General features: G+C 42.1%; 1 protein-coding gene across 1 annotated transcript; it reads right to left on the reverse strand.

The window, feature by feature from the left end:
• Window positions 1-800: 800 nt before the first annotated feature.
• On the reverse strand, window positions 801-22,145 carry galm (galactose mutarotase). Its single transcript, XM_024008154.2, has 7 exons — window positions 21,747-22,145; window positions 20,179-20,333; window positions 17,130-17,336; window positions 16,501-16,582; window positions 13,556-13,706; window positions 13,194-13,368; window positions 801-1,132 (listed from the first exon to the last, which is right to left on the reverse strand). Exons 1-7 carry the CDS (start codon window positions 21,931-21,933, stop codon window positions 1,055-1,057), a joined length of 1,035 nt encoding a protein of 344 aa, XP_023863922.1. The 5' UTR covers window positions 21,934-22,145; the 3' UTR covers window positions 801-1,054.
• Window positions 22,146-25,082: the final 2,937 nt, after the last annotated feature.

A 25,082-nucleotide genomic window follows, 5' to 3' on the forward strand; every position in this document is an offset into this window, starting at 1 on the left:
TTTTTACCTATGACCAAATGAAGCATACAATGAAAATAACACACTCCCTACAAACAAACATGGGGGAGGTTTGATAATGCTGTGGGGTGCTTTGCTGTCTCTGGTACTGGGGGACTTGAATGTGTGCAAGACACAGTATCATGAAATCAGCAGATTACCAATGTTCGACCCAGGGTCCAAAAACATACTCTGTCGAAGGTTGTGGGTCTTCCAGAAGGACAACGGCCATAAACACACATCAACAACACCATGGAATGGTTAAGAAGAAACAATGGACTGTTCTAGAGCGGCCAGCGAAGAGATGAGGTCTGAATCACATCCATAACCTATGGCGAGAGCTGAAAACAGCAGTTGGTGGAGGGCACCCCTCAAACATAGAAGAATTAGAACAGTTTTCTGCTGAAGATTGAGCCAAATTGCCAGTAGAAAGGTGCAGCAAGCTCATTGATGGCTACAATAAGCATTTGTTGGCAGTTATCAAAAGTTATTTTAAATGTAAAATTATTTGAGAAGAAATAGGGAAAAAAAGTCCAAGGGTGACAATATTTTGGGCCACAACCGTAAGAGTGAGTAATGGAGCAAAAGAGACCCTGTCTACCCAACAACAAAAGGAAAGTGGAAACTAATTGACTTATGCATGTACTGTACTATTTATGTGAGTTTAAAGCCTAATTCGAACAGGGCCCAAAGCCAACTTCAAATGGTAGTGGATATTACAATGTTTAATGCAGTAAAAGTCCAGCTGTAAAGAGGGGAACAAAGCAATGTGGAGGAAATTGAGAGTCAAATTGGTACTGTACCTGTGTGTCTTCATGAACTCATCACCTCTAATCATGTCATCATCATCATCATCATCATTTTCATTTCAAAATCATTACCTGTCCATCTCAGATTGGTTCTTGAATACTACAAAATCAACCTTCTGATTTGAGTGTAAACAACTCCTGTTCCGTGTTGCTCCATCCTTTCATCAGCAAAGGATCAGCTCTGATCAGTGGCTGGGATTCTGATTGGTCTCTCCCTGCTTGATGCTGACCCCTCCCTCCTCTCTCCATCAGGCGGTGGAGAAGGTGAAGCGGGTGACGTGGAGGTACTGCTCCCCTGGTCTCAGCAGAGCATCGGGGAACGAGGCCTGTTCATAAACATAGGGTCACAACGTCAAGGTCCCACCTGAAGGACAGGACACAGGAGGGTCACATTGAAGACAGAAGCAAGGTTTCTGTCTGCGTCGTCTTTTGGGAGACTCATTGGCAGGCGAAAACTGGTTGCTAGGTGCATGCAACTGTAGAATTGGTTGCTAGGAGGTTAGGAGTGAATATGGAGGAGGTCTTTCTGTTGGCCCAAAGTGTCACATGACAGACAGCTACATTGAGTCAGTATCTCAATGTGAGGTTCAATGGATGTGCTGAACGAACAAACACCCCACTGGGCACAGACCTCAATTCAACATCTATTCCACGTTGGTTCAACCAGTGTGTGCCCAGTGAGACAAACAAACGTACACCCGCACACATGGTGTTTCCCATCACATGGACATGGTCAGGTTTAAGGAACTGGAGAAGAAGTATCTGAACAGAAAAAGGGAACTGAGGTTAAAACATGGACTGGCTGACATTGTTTAGTCTGAAAAAGACAAGAGGCAGAGTTCAGTTCAAACCTCTCTATGTGAGGGTGTGGGTGTGTGTGTGTGGCTACCACTCTCTCCTCATCTCCTGTTTCGACTCACCCTGCACCCTGTCTTCCCATCCACACTCTCCTTTCCTCCCCCTCACCCTGTTTGCTCCAACTGCAGTGTTCTCTGGCTCCCGTATGCGCAGCGGTTTGATACTATATGTATGTATGCATGTATGCAAATGGAAGTGCTTCTCAATCTGTCATTTGCCTGTGCACTTTGTTCTTGAGCTCAATCCAATGCAAATGGCCGTATCTCTGCATGGGTCTCTGCCTCTCCTACAGTACAGAAGAGCAGGAGCAGGGGCCAGACCTGGCGCTAGCGAACTCTGAATGTGACCCACGTAGCGGCAGGCAACTCAAATGGCTGTAATTATCGGACAGCCCACCCAACAGCAGCTGTTAAAATCTCAAGCTGACAGCACTTTTGCACTGTTTTCACTGTAGCTGTATCCAATCTACCAAGACGGCAATATTTTAAGGGTACTGTACTGTACACAAGTCCTCAACTGGCAGCTTCATTAAAATTACCCGCAAAACACCAGTCTCAACGTCAACAGTGAAGAGGTGACTCTAGGATGCTGGACTTCGAGGCAGAGTTCCTCTGTCCAGTGTCTGTGTTCTTTTGCCCATCTTAATCTTTTATTATTATTATTATTATTTTTATTGGCCAGTCTGAGATTTGGCTTTTTCTTTGCAACTCTGTCTAGAAGGCTAGCATCCCGGAGTCGCCTCTTCACTGTTGACATTGAGACTGGTGTTTTGCGGGTACTATTTAATGAAGCTGCCAGTTGAGGACTTGTGAGGCGTCTGTTTCTCAAACTACACACTCTAATGTACTTGTCCTCTTGCTCAGTTGTGCACCGGGGCCTCCCACTCTTCTTTCTATTCTGGTTAGTTAGAGCCAGTTTGCTCTGTTCTGTGAAGGGAGTAGTACACAGTGTTATAAGAGATCTTCAGTTTCTAGGGCAATTTCTCGCATGGTAATAGCCTTAATTTCTCAGAACAAAAATAGACTGACGAGTTTCAGAAGAAAGTACTTTGTTTCTGGCCATTTCGAGCCTGTAATCGAACCCACAAATGCTGATGCTCCAGATACTCAACTAGTCTAAAGGCCAGTTTTTTTGCTTCTTTAATCAGAACAACAGTTTTCAGCTGTGCTAACATAATTGTCAAAGGGTTGCTGATAATGGGCCTCTGTACGCCTATGTAGATATTCCATGAAAAATCCGTAGTTTCCAACTACAATAGTCATTTACAACATTAACAATGTCTACACTGTATTTCTGATCAATTTGATGTTATTTTAATGGACCAAAAAATTGCTTTTCTTTAAAAAACAAGGACATTTCTAAGTGACAAACTTTTGAACGGTAGTGTATGTATTTAGGGATGTGTGTGTGTGCGTGCCTTCATGAGTGCTTGTGATTCCCTCTGTTTAAGCTAGCCTTGTTAGCCAGGTTTCAAACACTCTTCTTGCCTATATGCAAATACCCACATACAGTACATAAACACTTGGAACCACAGAAATGGGGCTCATAGACCTGTACAGTTCAAATCAAATGTTATTGGTCACATACACGTGTTTAGCACTCATGAAGGCACGGCAAGTGGTACTGGAGCGCCAAGTCTAGGTCCAAGAGGCTTCTAAACAGCGTCTACCCCCAAGCCATAAGACTCCTGAACATCTAATCAAATGGCTACCCAGACTACTTGCATTGTTGGTTAAGGGCTTGTAAGTAAGCATTTCACTGTAAGATCTACACCTGTTGTATTCGGCGCATGTGACAAATAACATTTGATTTGTTATAGTGGGTGTAGCGAAATGCTTGCGTTTCTAGTTCCGACAGTGCAGTAATATCTAACAAGTAATATCTAACAATTTCACAACAAATACCTAATACACACACATCTAAGTAAAGGAATGGAATTAAGAATATCTAAATATATGGATGAGCAATGTCAGAGCGGCATAGACTAAGATACAGTACATAGTATAGAATACAGTTTGTACTGGTCCTTCTTCCTGCTCATATTTAATTCACTCTACTGACACTGTAGGCAAGAAGAGAAGCTGTGAAACTAATCTCCACAAGGCTAGCACAGCAAGAGGAATGGAGGAACAGGATTTATGGAAATCAACCTCATGCAGCCTTCTCCTACTTAAAAGGCCAGTCTTCCAGCCCAGAATTCAATTTCTCAGGGTTTGATATGGATGGATGGAAAGACAAAGAGAGCCTAGAGAGAAAGATGGATAGAGGTGAGGCAATAACGTGCAGGGCAGACGAGAAAGAAGAACAGAGAGAGAGGGAGAAACAGTGATGGAGAGAGAAAGAGAGAGATGGGGAGGAGAGAGAAGAGACAGTCCAGGCGAGAGAATGAGTTACAGTGAGGACAGGAGAGAGGAGTATACAGTGCTCAGTAAATCTTTCATGGTCTCCATAGCAGGCACTCCCGTTATACGCTGATGCTGTGATTACTCAAGCAACAATTACTGCCATAAATCTGCTGGCAGCACAGGGAGCCAGCAGAAAGAGAGGGGCGGAGTGCATTATAACTACAGAGGAGGATTGGACAGCCTTCACATTTTGCTGCCTTAAAATGAAATCTAATAAGGTATTACATTATATTTTTTGTCCTATAGATTTACACAACCTACTCCACAAGTGAAAGAAAGTTAGAGAACATTACCTAAATTAATAAAATAAATGAAGATGTCCTAATTGCGTATGTCTTGATGTCTTCACACCCCAGAGTTAATACTTGGTGGAAGCACCTTTGGGAGCCATTACAGCTGTGAATAATTTTGAATCAGATTCTACCAACTTTGCACAACTCTTAGCTAGGGCTTTGGAGGGCACGAAATTGTCAGACGATGATTGTCAAGCAAATAACTGTCGGCCTCACGGTAATTGACCGCTAATTAACATAAACACATTTAGCATCTCCTGGCTTCCACACATTAGAGTTAAGAGAATGCCAAGAGTGTGCAAAGCTGTCAAGGCAAAGGGTGGCTACTTTGAAGAATCTAAAATATATTTTGATTTGTTTAACACTTTTTTGGTTACTACATGATTCCATATGTGTTATTTCATAGTTTTGATGCCTTCAATATTATTCTACAATCTAGAAAATAGTAAAAATAAAGAAAAACCATTGAATGAGTAGGTGTCCAAACTTTTGACTGGTACTGTATATTCCTGACTTAAATCTGCTTAAAACAAGCTTTGCATATTGCTGTCCATCAATGATTCCCAACCAAATTTACTGAGCTTGAGCAATTAAAAAAAAAAAGTGCATTCAGAAAGTATTCACACCCCTTTGACGTATTCCACATTTTGTTGTGTTACAAAATGGACTTAATATATGTTTTTCTCACCCGTCTTCACACAATACCCCAGTGAAAACATGTTTAGACATTTTTGCAAATCTATTTAAAATTAAATACAGAAATATCTAATTTACATAAGCATTCACACCCCTGAGTCAATACTTTGTATTAACACTTTTTGTAGAGATTATAGCTGTGAGTATTTCTGGGTAAGTCTCTAAGAGCCTTCCACACGGATTGTGCAACATTTGCCTATTATTCACTTCAAAATTCTAAAATTCTTCTGTCAAATTGGTTGTTGATCATTGCTAGACAACCATTTTCAGGTCTTTTCATAGATTTTCATGTAGATTTAAGTAAAAACTCGGCCACTCAGGAACATTCACGGTCTTCTTGGTAATCAACTCCAGTGTAGATTTGGACATGTATTTTAGGTTATTGCCCTGCTGAAAAATAAATTCATCTCCCAGTGGCTGATGGAAGGCAGACTGAACCAGGTTTTCCTCTAGAATTTTGCCTGTGCTTAGCACCATTCCATTTATTTTTTATCCTGAAAAACTTCCCAGTCCTTAATGACTTCAAGCATACCCATGCTCAGTAATATGTTCTATTGGATTTGCCCCAAACATAACACTTTGTATTCAGGACAAAAAAAATTATTGCTTTGTCACATTTTTTGAAGTATTACTTTAGTGCCTTGTTGCAAACAGGATGCACATTTTGGAATGTTTTTATTCTGTACAAGCTTCCTTCTTTTCACTCTGTCAATTAGGTTAGTAATGTGGAGTAACTACAATGTTGTTGATCCATCCTCAGTTTTCTCCTATCACAGCCAATAAACTCTGTACAGTGAGGGAAAAAAGTATTTGATCCCCTGCTGATTTTGTTCGTTTGCCCACTGACAATGAAATGATCAGTCTGTAATTTTAATGGTAGGTTTATTTGAACAGTGAGAGACAGAATATCAACAAAAAAATCCAGAAAAAGCATGGTCAAAAATGTTATAAATTGATTTGCATTTTAATGAGGGAAATAGTATTTGACCCCCCTGCAAAACATGCTTAGTACTTGGTGGCAAACCTTTGTTGGCAATCACAGAGGTCAGATGTTTCTTGTAGTTGGCACCAGGTTTGCACACATTCAGGAGGGATTTTGTCCCCACTCCTTTGCAGATCTTCTTCAAGTCATTAAGGTTTCGAGGCTGACGTTTGGCAACTCGAACCTCAGCTCCTCCACAGATTTTCTATGGGATTAAGGTCTGGAGACCTGGCTAGGCACTCCAGGACCTTTAATGTGCTTTTTCTTGAGCACTCCTTTGTTGCCTTGGCGTGTGTTTTGGGTCATTGTCATGCTGGAATACCCATACGCACGCCATTTTCAATACCCTGGCTGAGGGAAGGAGGTTTTCACACCCAAGATTTGACGGTACACATGGCCCCGTCCATCGTCCCTTTGATGCTGTGAAGTTGTCCTGTCCCCTTAGCAGAAAACACCCCAAAGCATAATGTTTCCACCTCCAATTTTGACGGTGGGGATGGTTTCTTGGGGTCATAGGCAGCATTCCTCCTCTCCAAACACGGTAAGTTGAGTTGATGCCAAAGAACTCCATTTTGGTCTATCTGACCCAAACGTTCACCCCAGTTGTCTCTGATCCATTCAGATGTTCATTGGCAACTTCAAGACGGGCATGTATATGTTGCTTTCTTGAGCAGGGGGGCTTGCGGGCGCTGCGGATTTCAGTCCTTCACGGCGTAGTGTGTTACCAATTGTTTTCATTGGTGACTATGGTCCCAGCTGCCTTGAGATCATTGACAAGATCCTCCTGTGGTAGTTCTGGCTGATTTCCTCACCATTCTCATGATCTGTGCAACTCCACGAGGTGAGATTCTTACATGGAGCCCAGGCCAAGGGAGTTTGACAGTTCTTTTGTGTTTCTTCCAATTGCGAATAATCGCACCAACTGTTGTCAACCTACTCCACAACTGTTTGGCATGGATCCTTGGTACCATTCCAGCCTTGTGTAAGATCTACAATTTGTCCCTCTGACATCTTGGATGAGCTCTTTGGTCTTGGCCCACATGGTGGAGAGTTGGAATCTGAATTGATTGATTGCTTCTGTGGATGTGTCTTATTATACATGGTAAGAAACTGAGATTAGGAGCACTCCTTTAAGAGTGTGCTTCCTAATCTCAGCTCGTTCCTGTTGAAAAGACACCTGGGAGCCAGAAATCTTTCTGATTGAGAGGGGGTCAAATACTTATTCCTCATTAAAATGCAAATCAATTTATAACATTTTTGACATGCGTTTTCTGGATATTTTTGTTGTTATTCTGTCTCTCACTGTTCAATAAACTACATTAAAATTATAGACTGATCATTTTCTTTGTCAGTGGGCAAACGTACAAACATCAGCAGGGGATCAATACTTTTTTCCTCACTGTAACTGTTTTAAAAGTCACGCGATTGGCCTCGTTGGTGAATCCCTGCGTGGTTTCCTTCCTCTCCAGCAACTGAGTTAGGAAGGACGTCTGTATCTTTGTAGTAACTGGGTGTATTGATACACCATCCAAAGTCTAATGAATAACTTCACCATGCTCAAATGGATATTCAATGTCTGCTTTTTTTAAAACCCATCTACCAGCAGAATACCACCCTGTATCCCACTGCTGGCTTGCTTCTGAAGCTAAGCAGGGTTGTGGTGGTTGGTCCCTGGATGGGAGACCAGACGCTATCTAGCCCTCATATGATCACCTAATCATCCCCAGCTTACAATTGGCTCAGTCATCCCCCTACTCCCCAGGTCGTTAATGTGAATGTCTTCTCAAAACCTCCCTGGTCTTTGTGGCTGAATCTGTGTTTGAAATTCACTGCTTGACTGAGGGACCTTACAGATAATTGTATGTGTGGGGTACAGAGGTGAGGTAGTTAAGCCAGCAGCATATCCCACTGTTGGCTTGCTTCTGAAGCTAAGCAGGGTTGGTCCTGGTCAGTCCCTGGATGGAAGACCAGATGCTTCTGGAAGTGGTGTTGGAGGGCCAGTAGGAGGCACTCTTTCCTCTGGTCTAAAATAAAATGCCCCAGGGCAGTGAGTGGGGACACTGCCCTGTGTAGGGTGGGATGTTAAACGGGTGTCCTGACTCTCTGAGGTCATTAAAGATCCCATGGCACTTATCGTAAGAGTAGGGGTGTTAACCCTGGCTGAATTCTCAAGCTGTCCTTCAGACGTCACCTAATCATCCCCAGCTTACAATTGGCTTGTTCATCCTCCTCTCCCCTGTAACTATTCCCCAGGTTGTTGCTGAGAATGTGTTCTCAGTCAACTTACCTAATAATTCAAAAATCATGTGAAACACTTATTGCACAAAGAGTGAGTTCATGTGACTTTTTAAGCACATTTTTGCCCTAACAAGGGGGTTGAATACTTGTTGACTGAAGATACTTCAGCTTTTCATTTTTAATTAATTTGTACAAATTTCAAAAAACATCATTCCACTTCAACATTATGGGATATTGCGTGTAGGGCAGTGACAAAAAAAGCTCAATTTAATCCATTTTAAATTCAGGCTTTAACACAACAAAATGTGGAAAAAGTCAAGGGGTGTGAATGCTTTCTGAAGGCACTGTATGTTGCCCAACAGTTGTGCAAGGTTGGTAGAATCTGATTCAAAATGTTTCACAGCTGTAATGGCTGCCAAATGTGCTTCCACCAAGTATTAACTCTGAGTTGTATACACATATGCAATCAATACATCTTTCACTTTGAAAATGTGAACTAGGTTGTGTAGATTGCTAAAAAAAAATACTGTGCAAGGGGTTTGTTGACTTTCACTAGCGACTGTATGCTGTCTATATGGGCAGTATACACCGAGTATATCAAACATTAGGAACGCCTTCCCTCACAACAGCTTTAATTCGTCGGGGTATGGACTCTACAAGGTGTCGAAAGCGTTCCACAGGGATGCTGGCCGATGATTCCAATGCTTCCGACAGTTGTGTCAAGTTGGCTGGATGGCCTTTGGGTGGTGAACTATTCTTGATACACATAGGAAACTGTTGAGTGTGAAAAACCCAGCAGCATTGCAGTTCTTGACACAAACCGGTGCGCCTGGCACCTACTACCATACCTGGTTCAAAGGCACTTCAATATTTTATCTTGCCTATTCACCCTCTGAATGGCACACACACAATCCATGTCTCAAGGCTTAAAAATCCTTCTTTAACCCAACAACTCCCCTTCATCTACACTGATTGAAGTGGATTTAACAAGTGACATCAATAAGGGATCATAGCTTTCACCTGGTCAGTCTATGTCATGGAAAGAGCAGGTGTTTTTAATGTTTTGTATAATCAGTGTATATGATTTGCTGCTTTCTGCAGCACACAAACAACACAACCTCATCAGATTTAAAGGTATATCAATAACAAATGTCTGGTTCTTTAAAATGCATGATTACAGGGGCCAAAGTGTACATGTACAGAGCAAGGGCAAATGTTTCAATAATAATTCCATGAGGCAGTCTCATCTCTCTATACTGTATTTCCAACCTATGTGTAAAACTGTACTAGTGAACTGCTGGTCAGCTCAGCCATGCAGGAGTGTAACTCTAGCCAAGGGCAGCCAGCTCACTGATAAGCTGATGGTGCCCAATGAATCAAGAGCACAAGAAGTCAAAGCACTCTATTACATTGCATGCTACAGGGGTTAGGGGCTCTGGCGACAAGGAGAAAACTCAATACTAGGGCTGTCCCCGACTTTAAAAAAAATCTTGTCGACCGGGAGTTGTCCAGTTCTTTCGACCAATCGATTGGTCAAAATGTTTAAACGTATTTTTCCATATATAGGCAGATTAAAATCAACTACATATGCGCTGAGCTTGTCTGATGCTATAATAAGCACACGGTTTTATCAAATAATTAAAGACACACAAATGACTCAAGAATGAGCCCAACGGTCACACGTGTTAAAAAAAATAATAGCGAGTCTGCTCTAACGGGAAAAAATTGTAAGGCCTTTATTATAGCATATCAAATATTAAAAACAGCCAAATCTGTGACATTGCTTTATCCAACATTTTGTCATTGCACGAGGCTTGGTCCTCACGGAATCACTAGGCTATTAAACAAACACTCAAACAGGTAACAGAAGCAGGATCTGTCTTATTTCTATAGATATACATGGAGGATTTATAAAGCCAGGCACATTTAACAGTAAGTCTATTGATTATAGACCTAATTAAATTGGGGTTACCTCTCTCCTCAATTTTCTTAGACAATTAGGCTAAGGCAAGGGCTGTTTCCTCGTCTCTGCTGCCTCCACCACATTGTTCTCAATCCTAATGTGCTGACTTTTTATAAAATAATATTCAATTTATTAGTGTTGAACAATTATTTTTACATATTATAACCATATATAATTTCAGTATCACATGTCTTAGAGCGATAGACTGTGCCATCCCCGTGGCCCCCGCAATGGACTAGTCCACTGAGACAGGCACGAATCAGACAGGTGTCTTGTGCACCATAAAAATGTAAAAATAATATAGATATATATTTTTAAATGCGACTGCTCGACTAAAAAAAATCTTGGACGACCTACAGCCTACCGACCAAACAATCGACTAAATGGGGTCAGCCCTTACTCAATACTCAGGAAAAGTACTTGTTGTTACAATACTTTCTGTCAGCAAGGCTTATAGGGAGGGCCTTCCAATGATAGACATGAATATACATGTGGACACTGAGTTAAATGCCTATCGATGTACAGTATAGGGTATGTAATACCACAGTTATCTAATAATTATTTGATGACAATGTCCACATTCTGAGGATCAATTTGAAGAGGAAAAGTGAAGGAGGAATAACGATATACACCCTTAATTGAAAACCGAGACACAGTCACACACGCGCATGCACACACTTTCCACCCGTTCTCCCTCTCCTTCCATCTGTAAAGTGGCCTCTTCCCCTCCCACACACTTTCCACCCGTTCTCCGTTCCCCCTCTCCTTCCATCTGTAAAGTGGCCTCNCCTCTCCTTCCATCTGTAAAGTGGCCTCTTCCCCTCCCACACACTTTCCACCCGTTCTCCGTTCCCCCTCTCCTTCCATCTGTAAAGTGGCCTCTACCCTCCCACACACTTCTGACCACAATCGATTTCCCATGATTACAATCTGTGCTCTTACAAAATCTCCATCAACTCACGGAACCTGTCCTCTGCACTTACACAACCTTCCTAAACTCCTTTACATCAACATTATATGCACCACGCCCTTGAATCTCCTCTATACACCAACTACAATCTCTACATTATGCTTTTACTGCCTATACACCAACTACAATCTCTACATTATGCTTTTACTGCCTATACACCAACTACAATCTCTACATTATGCTTTTACTGCCTATACACAACTACAATCTCTACATTATGCTTTTACTGCCTATACACCAACTACAATCTCTACATTATGCTTTACTGCCCTATACACCAACTACAATCTCTACATTATGCTTTTACTGCCTATACACAACTACAATCTCTACATTATGCTTTTACTGCCTATAACACCAAACTAAATCTCTACATTATGCTTTTAACTGCCTATACACCAACTACAATCTTCTACATTATGCTTTTACTGCTATTACACCAACTACAATCTCTACATTATGCTTTTTACTGCCTATACACCAACTACAATCTCTACATTATGCTTTTACTGCCTATACACCAACTACAATCTCTACATTATGCTTTTACTGCCTATACACCAACTACAATCTAGTCACGCCATTCGAGCCGTGAAACGTTTCTGCTCTCATGTATAACAACTTCTAACTGTACCTGACTGCCATTGCCTTTAGGTTCCGCTTTACACGGAACCCAAACCGGCTGCGCGCGTGCGACATCTTGCAGAAATGTATTTTGTCCCCCTACACCAAACGCGATTACTACACGCAGGTTAAAATATCAAAACAAACTCTGAACCAATGACATTAATCTGGGGACAGGTCGAAAAGCATTCAACATTTATGGCAATTTAGCTAGTTAGCTTGCACATGCTAGCTAATTTGTCGTCTTTAGCTAGCTAATTTGTTCTGGGATATAAACATTGAGTTGTTATTTTACCTGAAATGCACAAGGTCCTCTACTCCGCCAATTAATCCACACATAAAACGGTCAACCGAATCGTTTCTAGTCATCTCTCCTCCTTCCAGGCTTTTTCTTCTCTTGACTTTATATTGCGATTGGCAACTTTCATAAATTAGGTGCATTACCGCCACTGACCTCGTTCGTCTTTCAGTCACCCACGTGTGTATAACCAGTGAGGAGATGGCACGTGGGTACCTGCTTCTATAAACCAATGAGGAGATGGGAGAGGCAGGACTTGCAGCGTGATCTGCGTCAGAAATAGAACTGATTTCTATTTTAGCACTTGGCAACGCAGACGCTCGTTGGCGCGCGCGAGCAGTGTGGTCAGCCTGTTAGACTTCAACTCATCCGTTACAGCTCATCAAAGCATTACACATAATTACAAAACAAGTGGGGATGATTCAACATATGAAGGTCTGTTGATCAGTATAAGCCCATTTGATTTTACTTCATGAAAAAAATCTGTATGTAACTAAACTGCTGGGCATTTTGCAATGTTAGATACAAAGATAATCTAATGAACTTCTAGGCTTAATTTTTCAGTAGCAGTGTCATTTAGTTAATGGACACATCATTAATGTCGTACCTTAACAGTAGTTATTCAAAAAATACTAGAGTGATGAATTAATAAGTCAAGTCTTATTAGAGATAATGGGCTGTGAGGAGAAGGCTCAGGAACAATTAAAATGTGCGTGCGTGCATGTGTGTGTCTTAGCAGCCTGCCTTGCAGTGATTAAAATACATGTCGACCCACCAGACTGCCCATCATAAATAGGAGAACAGTACTGACAGTGTGTAATGTTCCTTGCAATACAAAGTCTACAGCGGCAGTAGTTAAGCCAATAGGCCATTTGCAAACCACGACTGTGGCTAAACATCAACTTTCATTCTGCAAGTATTTCCATAGTTGATCTCTATGGTTGCAGCCTACACAGACTACTGTTATTGAATCATGGCCAAGTTAGCTGGCTCTTGCTCTCCGCTCTACCGCTGATCTACTCCATGCATTAGTGAAGGACTACCTTAAAGGACAGCGTACCTGGTTGACAGCGTCAGGCCAGTTCTGTGTCTCCAGGCAGAAGGCACTGTGTTTAGGATAAGAGGCCCCACCCTTTCCTTTAAAAGAGCCATCCAAGAAGTTGGCTGTGTAGAACTGGACGCCGGGCTGAGTGGTGCTGACCTCCATAACACACCCACTCGCTGGGTGAAATACCCTAAAAAGAGAGAGGGAGTGCAGAGGTGAGGGTAGGGTAGGAGAGAGACAGTCACTCGGTTATCCAAGGTTGTAGCTCGGGCACTGTGCAGTGTTCATGCATTTTCTATGCTCTGCAAGAGCACAACTGATGCTTTATCAAGAAACAGCAAGACTGCACTGTACAGCCCAACATAGTTTGGCCTCACCTTGCACACATGCGCTCTGTCCAAGCATCTCCAGGTGATGACAGGCAGAAGTTGTGGTCGAACCCAGGCCCAGGCACTTCTTTCAGCCGTGGGCCAATCAGAACTGGCCTCCGAAGGTCAAAGGGTGTGTGCTCCACTGGTCTGACCTCGCCTGTAGACAGAACAGGGATAGAGCTGGGTATGACAGTTTTGACATGAATAGGGCTGAGGACCTGGACACATCACCTAAATTAACTGGCAAACATCCAACGCCAATAGGCTTTCAAATTCATTAGCTAGAGACAGAAAATGAACTGAGAAAGACACGCATCACTATTGAAACAGTGAGGACATTTGATTATGTCAAACAATCTAAAATAAACCAACATTAAGCTCTCTATTCCTCTGAATGTATTCTCCCTTTTCTTTAGGAAATACTCTCTGTTAATCAATGGTATGTTACGAAGGTGACTTTGGGAGGTGGTATGAAGGACAAACAGCCTCTTTCTCCTTGACAGCATACTAATGTCAGATCACATTCTCGGTCTTATTAAACGCTGAGCAACTCAAAGGCTTCTCAGAGAGCCTTCCCGCCCCCAAACCACCTCCTCGTTGATCCCCTTGCAATTTCACAGGCCAAAAATATCGCCATGACGAAAGGCTATCAATCAGATCGGCTTCCTCATTTATCCAGTGTCTCAACAGGAACTGAGACAGGAAATTAAACTAGTGACATGATACAGCGGGCCTTTCACATGCACAACAAAAAACTATCCAAACAGACAACATAGAGAAGAAACAAATACAACCACAAAGATGACTTAATTAAGTGAATAAAAAAAATAAAAAATAAAGTGAAGGCTCCTCAAGGTTCTATCAAGTGGCAAACTGGTTTGTGGGATCTAGTCTGGATCAGTGAGTTGTAAACTGGTTTAGAGTGTTTAGGGGCTGTTGGTATAACGCTTGATGTTCTGGTATGGTAAGAAGCATCTTAGTATGGACTAGAGGGCAGCAGGTGCATTCGTTTGGGGGGGGGGGTGGAAGGGATAATGGATTCTAGATTAGTGTCTGGTTTTCCATTCCGATTTCGATTCATTTTTATGTTTTTCCAAGGACAAAATCGCTCATTTCCTCTCTCGGTCTGGAGGTATCAGTCTGGGTCCACCTCTGACCACCTGACCTCTAACCCCTGGGCCATTCAAAATGAAAAATACACAGGTGCTCCAACAGGCTCTTACTCTCAATTTCAAACAAACAAACAGAGGCATCAGCTGGACCAAGCAGAACATGTCTCTAGAATCTCCATGGACAAACATTTACTTTAAATCCCAAAGCCCAATTTACTGCGGCTCCAAAACCTACTCTAAAAATAAACAGTCATTAACTATTCTGTCTGCACCATTAGGCCGTCCCACGGGGCGGACTGGTAATTGAACTGTAATGAATGTGTTTATTTAAAGGTCTGCGAGAGCTTGGATAGGTTAATCTGGAGTACGTTAATGATTATTCTAAAACTCAACAGTGTTAGACCTCTGTCTAGTAGCGACAGTCTTTCATCTTTAGGAGAGGAGAAATAGAGAGAGTGGAAAAGGAGACTGGCATTGATAAAGACAGACAGAGTCGGTAGAGAGAGATAGATGACTCCTGTATTTAGGAGAAGAAGAACTGGCTGTCAGTCACTCTGCTATAATGGCCATTTATCCCTCCTACAAACAAAAAAAAGACTATGATTCACCATCCAGTCCTCCATACCTGTGGTATTACCATTCAAATGAGCCTGGCAACATTAACCAATAGGCCATAGGCCTAACCAACTTCTATTCTATCCGTTCCTAGAGAAAAGATGACTGATCTGTGCAAATCATTCACATTTTCATTGCGGACTGTTTTTGTGTAAGTTAGGCACTCTAGGAAAAGATGGAAAATCATTATTTCACACAACATTTTAGGCAGTGCTGTGGTCCCTCCACCCATGTGGGTGAAACATATCCGTTTCTCTGTGGCGTAACATCACGCAGACATTGCTAATGGAGCGACGCTTGGACTCCCTACTAAATTATTACTGAGTCGTGCTGCTCTCCCCAGCTGCTCTCGCTCTGCTGATTAAGCCTGATGGAAGATTACAGCCTGAGTCCCATCAATCCACTTCCATTATGTTGCACTGTGTCAAGTCTTTGACATCCAGTTAACAATCTATAGTCTTATTCAGGCAGTCTAGTATTGTCTAGCCTCATGCTGTGCCCTAAATGTTATACTAAAGTCAGAGAGAGTGAGAGAGAGAAAGATTACATTTTGGCTGAAATTGCTTTCTGCTATATAATCAATTCGGTCAACTGATAAAGTAGGGGGTTCTTATCAGTGTGTGTTGATGCAGAATTTTAAGGCCTTAACCTAAATCTTTCCCAACGGTTGTTTAACCATTTTTTTCTTCTTCTACAGATGATAATTTGTAGAGAGAGAAACAGTGCGAGGGTCCTGGAGCACACTCAACCTGAAGACGGAAGGGAAACATCTGCTATCTGATGCATCTGACTCGAACATGCATCAGTCAGAGTCGTATTTCTGCGTTTGGAGAAGACTTGTTATCACAAATTTGCTCTCCTAGAACAGAGGCCCACAGGTTGTGTCTGTCTGTCAGTAAGACAATACAACCACAGCTTCCTGACAGCTCAGTGTGTCTGTCTGCAGGGTCACACAATGTTTGCACTTGACTAGTGCAAACATTATCTCTTTAATACAAAGTTATTCCAATTAAAAATCATTCAGCTGAGTCATGTTGTGTATGTCTGACCTGCTCACTTCTGAGAGGTTGGGGTTAGGATAGAGCAGGTAATATTCTATCCATGTAATTATTCTGTCTGGTATTTTACTCCTGGAGCTTTTGAGACTATTCTATAAAAATCTGTTTTTTTTCTTGTGATAAAAATATAATTTATTTAAAGGAAAAGTGTATTTTTCTCTCTTACCAGTGGGGATCATGACGTCATCTACAGGCAGATATGTTGGAGCGTTGATGGACACTTCATGGTCGTATATGTCAGCTGAGCCCTGCAAGCAAGCAAGCAAGCGCCCACACACACACACACACACACACACACACACACACACACACACACACACGACCACACACACACACACACACACACACACACACACACACACCTTGTTACCATGCTGATGGATGCTATTAAACAAAGCTCAGTTAGGGTTACACTAAAAAGCACCTCAATCTCAGCCATGCACGCTTCTGAGACACTGTCACTCAGAACGTGCACTCTCTTGAAACACTTCCATTCAATAACCCCATTACCATTCTGTTGACAGCAGAAGAGACAAGGAGATACGGAGTAGGAGGTGCGTATATGTATTCCACAACATAATGCCTGTGGGCAGTCAATAACCAATCACACTGCAATCCCACGATGACATCTGATATGAAATACTGACACAGAATAACACAACAATATAGAAATAGTCTGCTTTTCTCTGCCACCAAGGAGCCTTACCAGTGATTGGCTGGTTCTATCCATACATTTTTAACATGATTTCACTGCATAATTGTCTGACAGAGGACAGCTCCTCCTCATTGTCCTACCTGTCCAGCCAGGTTGAAGTAGGAGTGGTTGGTGAGGTTAATGGGGGTGGTTCTAGTGGAGCGGGCCTGGTACTGGATGCTCAGTGTGTCCCCCTCCAGGGTGTAGGTGACAGAGGCCTGCACCTCCCCGGGGTAATTCTGGTCTCCGTCTGGGCTGGTGAGGGTGAGCCGCACCCCGCCCTCCACACCCTCACTTCCCCATATCACCTGGAACACAGCACAGCACAGGGGCAAATCAATAAATCAATTACATTTGAGTCCTTTAGCAGACGCTCTTATCCGGAGCGACTTACAGGAGCAATTTGGGTTAACTGCCAAAAAAGTGATTTCCCAGTTCTGCCTCAAATCCATGAGCTAATCCTGTATGAACTAGAGCTGAATTCAAATCTTACAAACAATGGAACACCTTTGTTATCATCTCCCAGCATTATTGTGTTTGACCTTAATCCACCGTCTAAATGTTCTGAAAGTGTTCTGATCCTCCATGGCCCACACTGCAGCTGAATGTTATAATAGGCACTTTCAGTTACTAGAGAGAGGAAGGGAACGAGAGGAAGGGAGGGACAGAGACACAGACACAGAGAGGAGAGAAAGGGTGCGATGGGAGATAGACAGCTAGAGGGAGAGAAAGAAAGATAAGAGACAGCGGTAGAGGGGTATAAAGGGAGGGGGTGGGGGGGGAGATGTCAGCGACAGAGTAGGGCGAAATTGGTCATAGGAGGAACCTGTCAATAGGGAGCCTGAAGCGCAAGGACATGATGTACTAACAACAAGCTAAAAATGAGGTAGCATGCATCTGCAAGGCTCTGATACATCTCCTGGAGCTAATCTCTCTCCAGCCTTCCTTCTACCCCCCCCCCCCCTCCCACACTTTCTGCATGCCCACTCTCTCTTGCTTTCTTTCTGTACCACAGCAATTCTTCCACCTCTCTCTCAGTGGAGTGCACCGTCAAATCTCCCCAGCAGCGCTTATAAAAATAAGTATTCGCTCCACTGACAGCAGCCAATGTCAAACACTGCCTGCAGTTAATGCGTAGCCCCTTTGATTGACAGCTGGCTCTGACCCTCTGTAGCTTACTCTCAGCTTTAAATAGGAATGTCATCAAGACTTAAAGTATGATGCAATCTTCTGTTTGCCGCTCCTTTAATAATCCATCAGTTTGTCATCTCCATCATGGTGCTACCAGTGCTACCTGCTATTTACAACTAGCAGCCCTTCACGGTGATAGGGGATGAGTCATGGTGTGATCTGGAGGACACCTGTGGCTTGGCTAAAAGAACAAGTGGCCTCTGCATCTGTCTGTAAACAAATCTTTCCACACTAATTGAGAATGCGACAGTTGCTAAGTGACTACAGTCAGGCCTGGTTGCCATCTCTCTTCAGCTATTACATTCCACTACTTGCCACTCCATAACAGAAGCCCACCATGTCATTGTCGTTTCTATCTACTACAGATGTGAATGAGATCAATCTGTGGTCCAAGACAAGCGTGCGAATTGAATGGTGACATGGATTTGTAACCAGAGGACTTCTAGCTGAGTTTAAAGTGTGGGCTCAGGATTTTGGGCTCATGAGTAATCAACTTGACCTGAAGAAACATCGGGCACTATGGGGTCTATGGGTGTATGAATAAAAAAAGCCTGGATGAGACATGATATGAATAATTCATGATGTTATCGCTTGTATCCTTGGTGATCGGAACAGGAATGACGACAATTTGAATTTATATCATGCAATTGCAGTGTTCTTGGCGCAGCATGGATAATAGAGTCCGACCCCCGAGGTGAAAATGGTATGATGAATATGACTGATCTATTACAACTCAGTCTGAGCTCTGGTTTATCAAATATCACTGCTCTTCCCTGGATAAAACAAAATATATTATTTTAAAACTTGTTGAAAGAAAACTAGGACTGCTTTTGACTTTAACAATATTTCTGTTGTTATACCACATTTTCACACTTATGATATAATCTCCCAGGGAGACGTAATCAAAGAGAATAATCTGTATGTGAATATTCGCAGCAGACTTCAAAGGCGCTAATGTTTCATCAAATCTGGGAAAGATGGAGCTGAATCTGCTAAAAGAGTATCCACAGACATCTCACCAGCCAGATGGAACTATTGAAAGGCTGTTGTGTCTGTCCTCTCTCTAGCCGGAGAGTGCAGGGGCTTAGATAGCTTTCTCTTTATGGAGCAGTTAGCAGAGACTATAGCCGAGTGCTATTTCCGGGGGCCATTAGCAGAGTTTATAATGCCTATAATTGATTCAGTTGTAATGACGCAGTAGTGAACACTGAGGCCTACGGTTGGATGGTAACGGTGTTTTGTGCAGCACAGCTTAAAGTGGATCCATCCATGGCTTCCATACAGGGCTGATTAAAAGGCATGTAGTGTGACCGACGGGGATAACACTCATAACGTGCTGACCACAGAGAAAAACACAGGAAGCATTTATGTCTAGTAGATTATTGAACTCATTCATATATGTTTTATTTAAAAAAGGTTGATTCTACTGCTGCAATAAGGCATTTACAGTCGTTGCCTTTGGGTTCTTTATTCCTGTGTATTCTCCTGAAGTCACAGTGCAGCGCCGAGATATGAGGAAAATCAAGGTAATCATTTAGAATGGACTGCACCTCCTACACACTGCAGAAGACAGATTATACCCAGGTCCTCTAAAGAAAGGTTAAGAAAATGTCTCCTGCCCACAGTCATTCAGGCTTTTAACAGCACCAGGTTGCTGTCATCATGATACAAATTACATTGATTACGCACTACCTAGGCACTTCAATTGCTCTTTTGCACACTAGTCCAGCACTGTACTTTTTAAACTTATTTTCATTTGGGGGTAATCAAGAATGACCTCAACTCATCTGTGTAAGAGAGTTGTCAATACAGTAGTCATGTTGACGTCTACACTACGGGACTTAAATAGTGTTAGTGAATCCTGTCTTTTAATATGCGAGTGCAGTCCATCGAGATACTTCAACTTCCATTTTTATGCTGCAGTCTGTGTGTTTCCATGGTTCTGTTGGTTGTTTTTACCTTGCTGAAGCCCCTCAGTCCTCCATGGAGGGAGTTAGGTCCATTATTGATGGCCAGTTGATAATCCTTCCCATCGACCACAAATCTGCCCTTGGCGATCCTATTGGCTACCCGGCCGACAACAGCACCAAAGTACTTGGGGTTGGCCAGATAGCCTGCAATAAAACAGTTGAGCCGTGTCATTGTTTCTCATTCAAGAGTCACACAGATATCGCACATAAAACAGCACATTGGCTCAGTGTTTACCATGCGCATCACATAAAACACTCTAGAGACTTTAATATTTGTAATAAAACTCTTAGCAATAATCAGCACAAGCTACACTCTCTCTCTCGATTGGTGCAGGCTCTTTGCTTTTAGTTGTCATATCATTTCATCATCCTGTTATCAATTCTTCCCACCTTTCAGTTTTGATGCAACCATCCATTTTTTATTTTCAGAGGCTGACTTCTGTGTGTCTCCTGCTGACTTCAGTATGTCAGAGACACACTCACATTAGTACTTTAAAACTAATTTCATAAGTCATCACGAGGTCAGTAGGTCAAAGGTCTGATTATGCCCCCCTCCCAGTTCAGAGACTGCATGTCAAACTATTTACCCCTATTGAGCATAGCTAACATGTCAAACACCGACCTGGTATCAGAGCATTTTGTACTATTCTGTACGTAAATCCGAAACATTCCTTTAGTTTGTGGATGTCCATCACCCATTTCATATGATATGTTATGAATTACAATTTGTATTATATGTTAAGAATTAGCCAAATGTACAATATGTTATGAATTCTAGCTCGGTCACTAGGTAGCTAACGTTAGCTAGCTGGCTAACATTAGCTAGACTAGGGGTTAGGGTTAAGTTTAGGAGTTAGGTTAAAGGGTTAGGGGGTTAGCTAAAAGCGTTAAGGTTAGAGTTAGGGGAACGGTTAGCTAAAAGGGTTAAGGTTAGGGGAAGGGTTAGCAAACATGCTAAGTAGTTGCAAAGTATCAAGTAGTTGAAAAGTTGCTAATTAGCTAAAATTGTCCTTGATGAGATTTGAATTCGCAACCTTTGGCTTGCTATATGTATTAAGTAGCTTAGGAGTTAGGTTAAGTTTAGATGAAGGTTTAGCTAACATGCTAAGTAATTGTAAAGTAGATAAAAAGTAGTTGAAAAGTTGCTAAAATGTCCTTGATGAGATTTGAACTGGGCGGTCGTTGCTAGACGTTCGCTTTATACACCCACCCGTCCACCCTTGTTTTTGTATTAAGTAACCATCTGTCCTATGTAACCATACCAAACATAACAAATCATTAAATTGAGTGTCACGGATTTACATGTACTATATTACGTCTAGTCTATGAGACCAGGCTGTGAACACTGGAAACTTCCAGTTATTGCGCTAACATTAGTTAGCCATTGGCTCGCGAAACTACCTCTAACTTCCTTCATACTGGACACAGACACATACAAATGGTATCCACGATTTCATCTAACTCTGGGGAAGTAGATAAAGGAATCATTGGCAAAATCCCGAAGTATCCCTTTAAGTCCCTTAGCTAAGCACGGAGGAATTTAAGATCAGCACTTACCCTCAAGATCATCATAACCCAGAACGATGTCATTGACCTCTCCATTCTTGCCTTTACACTTGATGGCTGTTATGATGCACCCTAGTGTTATGATTTCCACTGTGATGTTGGACGATTTCAGGATCCATTTCTGTACATGTCCTTCTCCCGGTACCTCACCGAATTCCTCCATTAGTACCAGTGCCATGTTGCCTCAACGTCAGACTTATCTTTGACACGATTTCACACTTTGATCATATGAACTTGCACACGGAAATGGTTAATTGTCGTCAATGGGCAATAAAGAAACAATAGGCTAGTAACATTCTCACCTCACAATAAACTTTATTGCAAGTTCCAAATGAAAACACGTGCGTAAACTACAACACAAACCATGGACTTTGCAATACAATGTACAAATGTTCAATGTTTATGATCTTTGCGTCCGTATTTTATGACGTATTTGATTGATGTCATCAGAAGAGGACAGAATATTTGTAGTTCTATACATTAACAGGAGCGTGAGGCTAGAGTAGTATACCTACAGTACATATCAGTAAATGTATTAGTAAGAAAACGTAACTGTTTTCACACGATTAAGTAGACCCACAATCAATTTAATAATATACATCTTATTCAGAGATTAAACTGACAGAACCAAGAAATGAATCAATTTGATCTGTTTTCCAAGTTATCCATTCTTGTAAATGACCTCATCAGTCGTTTGTGTGTGTGTGTGTGTGTGTGTTTGCGTGGGTCCCAGATGCCCTTTCCTGATGGCCATTATGGCAGCACATGTTTTAGGCAGCTGTGCTCTTGCAGGATCTAATCCCATGGTCCACTGCATCTGATGATCTACTTTCCCTGTTGCTCGGCCATGCCTTCAGTAGAGGGCGCAGAGGGCAGATCCAGTCATCTCTCCCCAGACAAACAGACAGGGTGTTGAGATGCCATGAACAACAATGGGTTTTGTCATCTGGTGTGATGTAACAATGTTAACTCCACATCCACTTTACTGGAGATGTCATGTCACACCTGAGGGGCTTTTTCCTACCCACATGACAAAAAAAAGTGCATTTCTACCATTCAACAACACATGGAAGCATTCTGAGGGTGGAGCACGGTGAGTGATGTTTTTTTAAAGCTCCCCCTCTTCCCTTCCTATCAGCAGCCGTGGTGGAGACTGAGGACAAATTGGTTCAATTAAGATAATCATTATTTGAATCAGGTAGCAAACCACTCAAACATCTCAAACAGCCTCCTGAGATGGACAAAGACTAAAATAACCTTCAGAGAGAGAGAGAGAGAGAGAGGGGTGGGGAAAGAGGGACAAAATGAGAGGGAGGGTTATATCTGAACTCTGACAGAACGAGAGGGAGGGTTATATCTGAACTCTGACAGAACGAAGCATTAGGCTGACCACTTACAGATGGAGAAATTAATTGCTGATTTATAATTATGTAAAATGCCATGCTTTACTCTTCTACACTGTGCTGATAACCACAATTATCCCATCAAAAAAAGTGTGTGTGTCTGTCTCTGTCTAATGTGTCTAACTACAGATATCTGTATGGGATCCATCAAAGAGCAAACATTCCCAGAATTGAGCTAGCAGCTGAATCACAGTCTGAACTGCAGCCCCTGCCATGATGTAGCCTGCTAATTCAATACTCACTGGCAGGGATGGTGTATCAAAGGAGCACAGTGACACCTTAATTTTCACATCACATGGATGGAGAATACTAATGTGTTGTGATTCAGCTATACCTACAGTGCCTTACAAAAGTATTCATCCCCCTCTGCGTTTTTCCTATTTTGTTGAATTACAACCTGTAATTTAAATAGATTTTTATTTGGATTTCATATAATGGACATACACAAAATAGTCAAAATTGGTGTGAAATGAACGTGAAATGAAAAAAATTACTTATTTCAAAAAAATTATACAAAATAAAAAACGGAAAAGTGTCGCGTGCATATGTATTCACCCCCTTTGCTATGAAGCCCCTAAATAAGATCTGGTGCAACCAATTACATTCAGAAGCCACATAATTAGTTAAATAAAGTCCACCTGTGTGCAATCTAAGTGTCACATGATCTCAGTACATCTACACCTGTTCTGAAAGGCCCCAGAGTCTGCAACACCACTAAGCGGCACCTTGAAGACCAAGGAGCTCTTCAAACAGGTCAGAGACAAAGTTGTGGAGAAGTACAGATCAGGGTTGGGTTACAAAAAAATATCAGAAACTTTGAACATTCCACAGAGCACCATTAAATCCATTATTAAAAAATGGAAAGAATATGGCACCACAACAAACCTGCCAAGAGAGGGCCGCCCACCAAAACTCACGGACCATGCAAGGAGGGCATTAATCGGTGAGGCAACAAAGAGACCAAAGATAACCCTGAACAAGCTGCAAAGCTCCACAGCGGAGATTGGAGTATCTGTCCATAGGACCACTTTAAGCCGTACACTGCACCGAGCTGGGCTTTATGCAAGAGTGGCCAGAAAAAATCCATTGCTTAAAGAAAAAAATAAGCAAACATGTTTGGTGTTCGCCAAAAGGCATGTGGAATACTCCCCAAATATATGGAAGAAGGTACTCTGGTCAGATGAGGCTAAAATGGAGCTTTTTTGCCATCAAGGAAAATGCTATGTCTGGCGCAAACCCAACACCTCTCATCACCCAGAGAACCCCATCCCCACAGTGAAGAATGGTGTTGGCAGCATCATGCTGTGGGGGTATTTTTAATCGGCAGGGACTGGGAAACTGGTCAGAATTGAAGGAATAATGGATGGCGCTAATTACAGGGAAATTCTTGAGGGAAACCTGTTTCAGTCTTCCAGAGATTTGAGACTGGGAACGGAGGTTCACCTTTCAGCAGGTCAATGACCCTAAGCATACTGCTAAAGCAACACTCAAGTGGTTTAAGGGGAAACATTTAATGTCTTAGAATGGCCTAGTCAAAGCCCAGACCTCAATCCAATTGAGAATCTGTGGTATGACTTAGATTGCGGTACACCAGCGGAACCCATCTAACTTGAAGGAGCTGGAGCAGTTTTGCCTTGAAGAATGGGCAAAAATCCCAGTGGCTAGATGTGCAAAGTTTATAGAGACATACCCCAAGAGACTTGCAGCTGTAATTGCTGCAAAAGGTGGCTCTACAAAGTATTGACTTTGGGGGGGTGAATAGTTATGCACGCTCCAGTTTTCAGTTTTTTTTGTCTTATTTCTTGTTTGTTTTACAATAAAACATCTTTAGCTTCTTCAAAGTGGTAGGCATGTTGTGTAAATCAAATGATACAAACCCACAAAAAAACTAATTGTGGTTATAATTCCAGGTTTTAAGGCAACA

Source organism: Salvelinus sp. IW2-2015, linkage group LG18 (assembly GCF_002910315.2).
Source record: "Salvelinus sp. IW2-2015 linkage group LG18, ASM291031v2, whole genome shotgun sequence".
In the NCBI taxonomy this organism is placed as follows: domain Eukaryota; kingdom Metazoa; phylum Chordata; class Actinopteri; order Salmoniformes; family Salmonidae; genus Salvelinus; species Salvelinus sp. IW2-2015.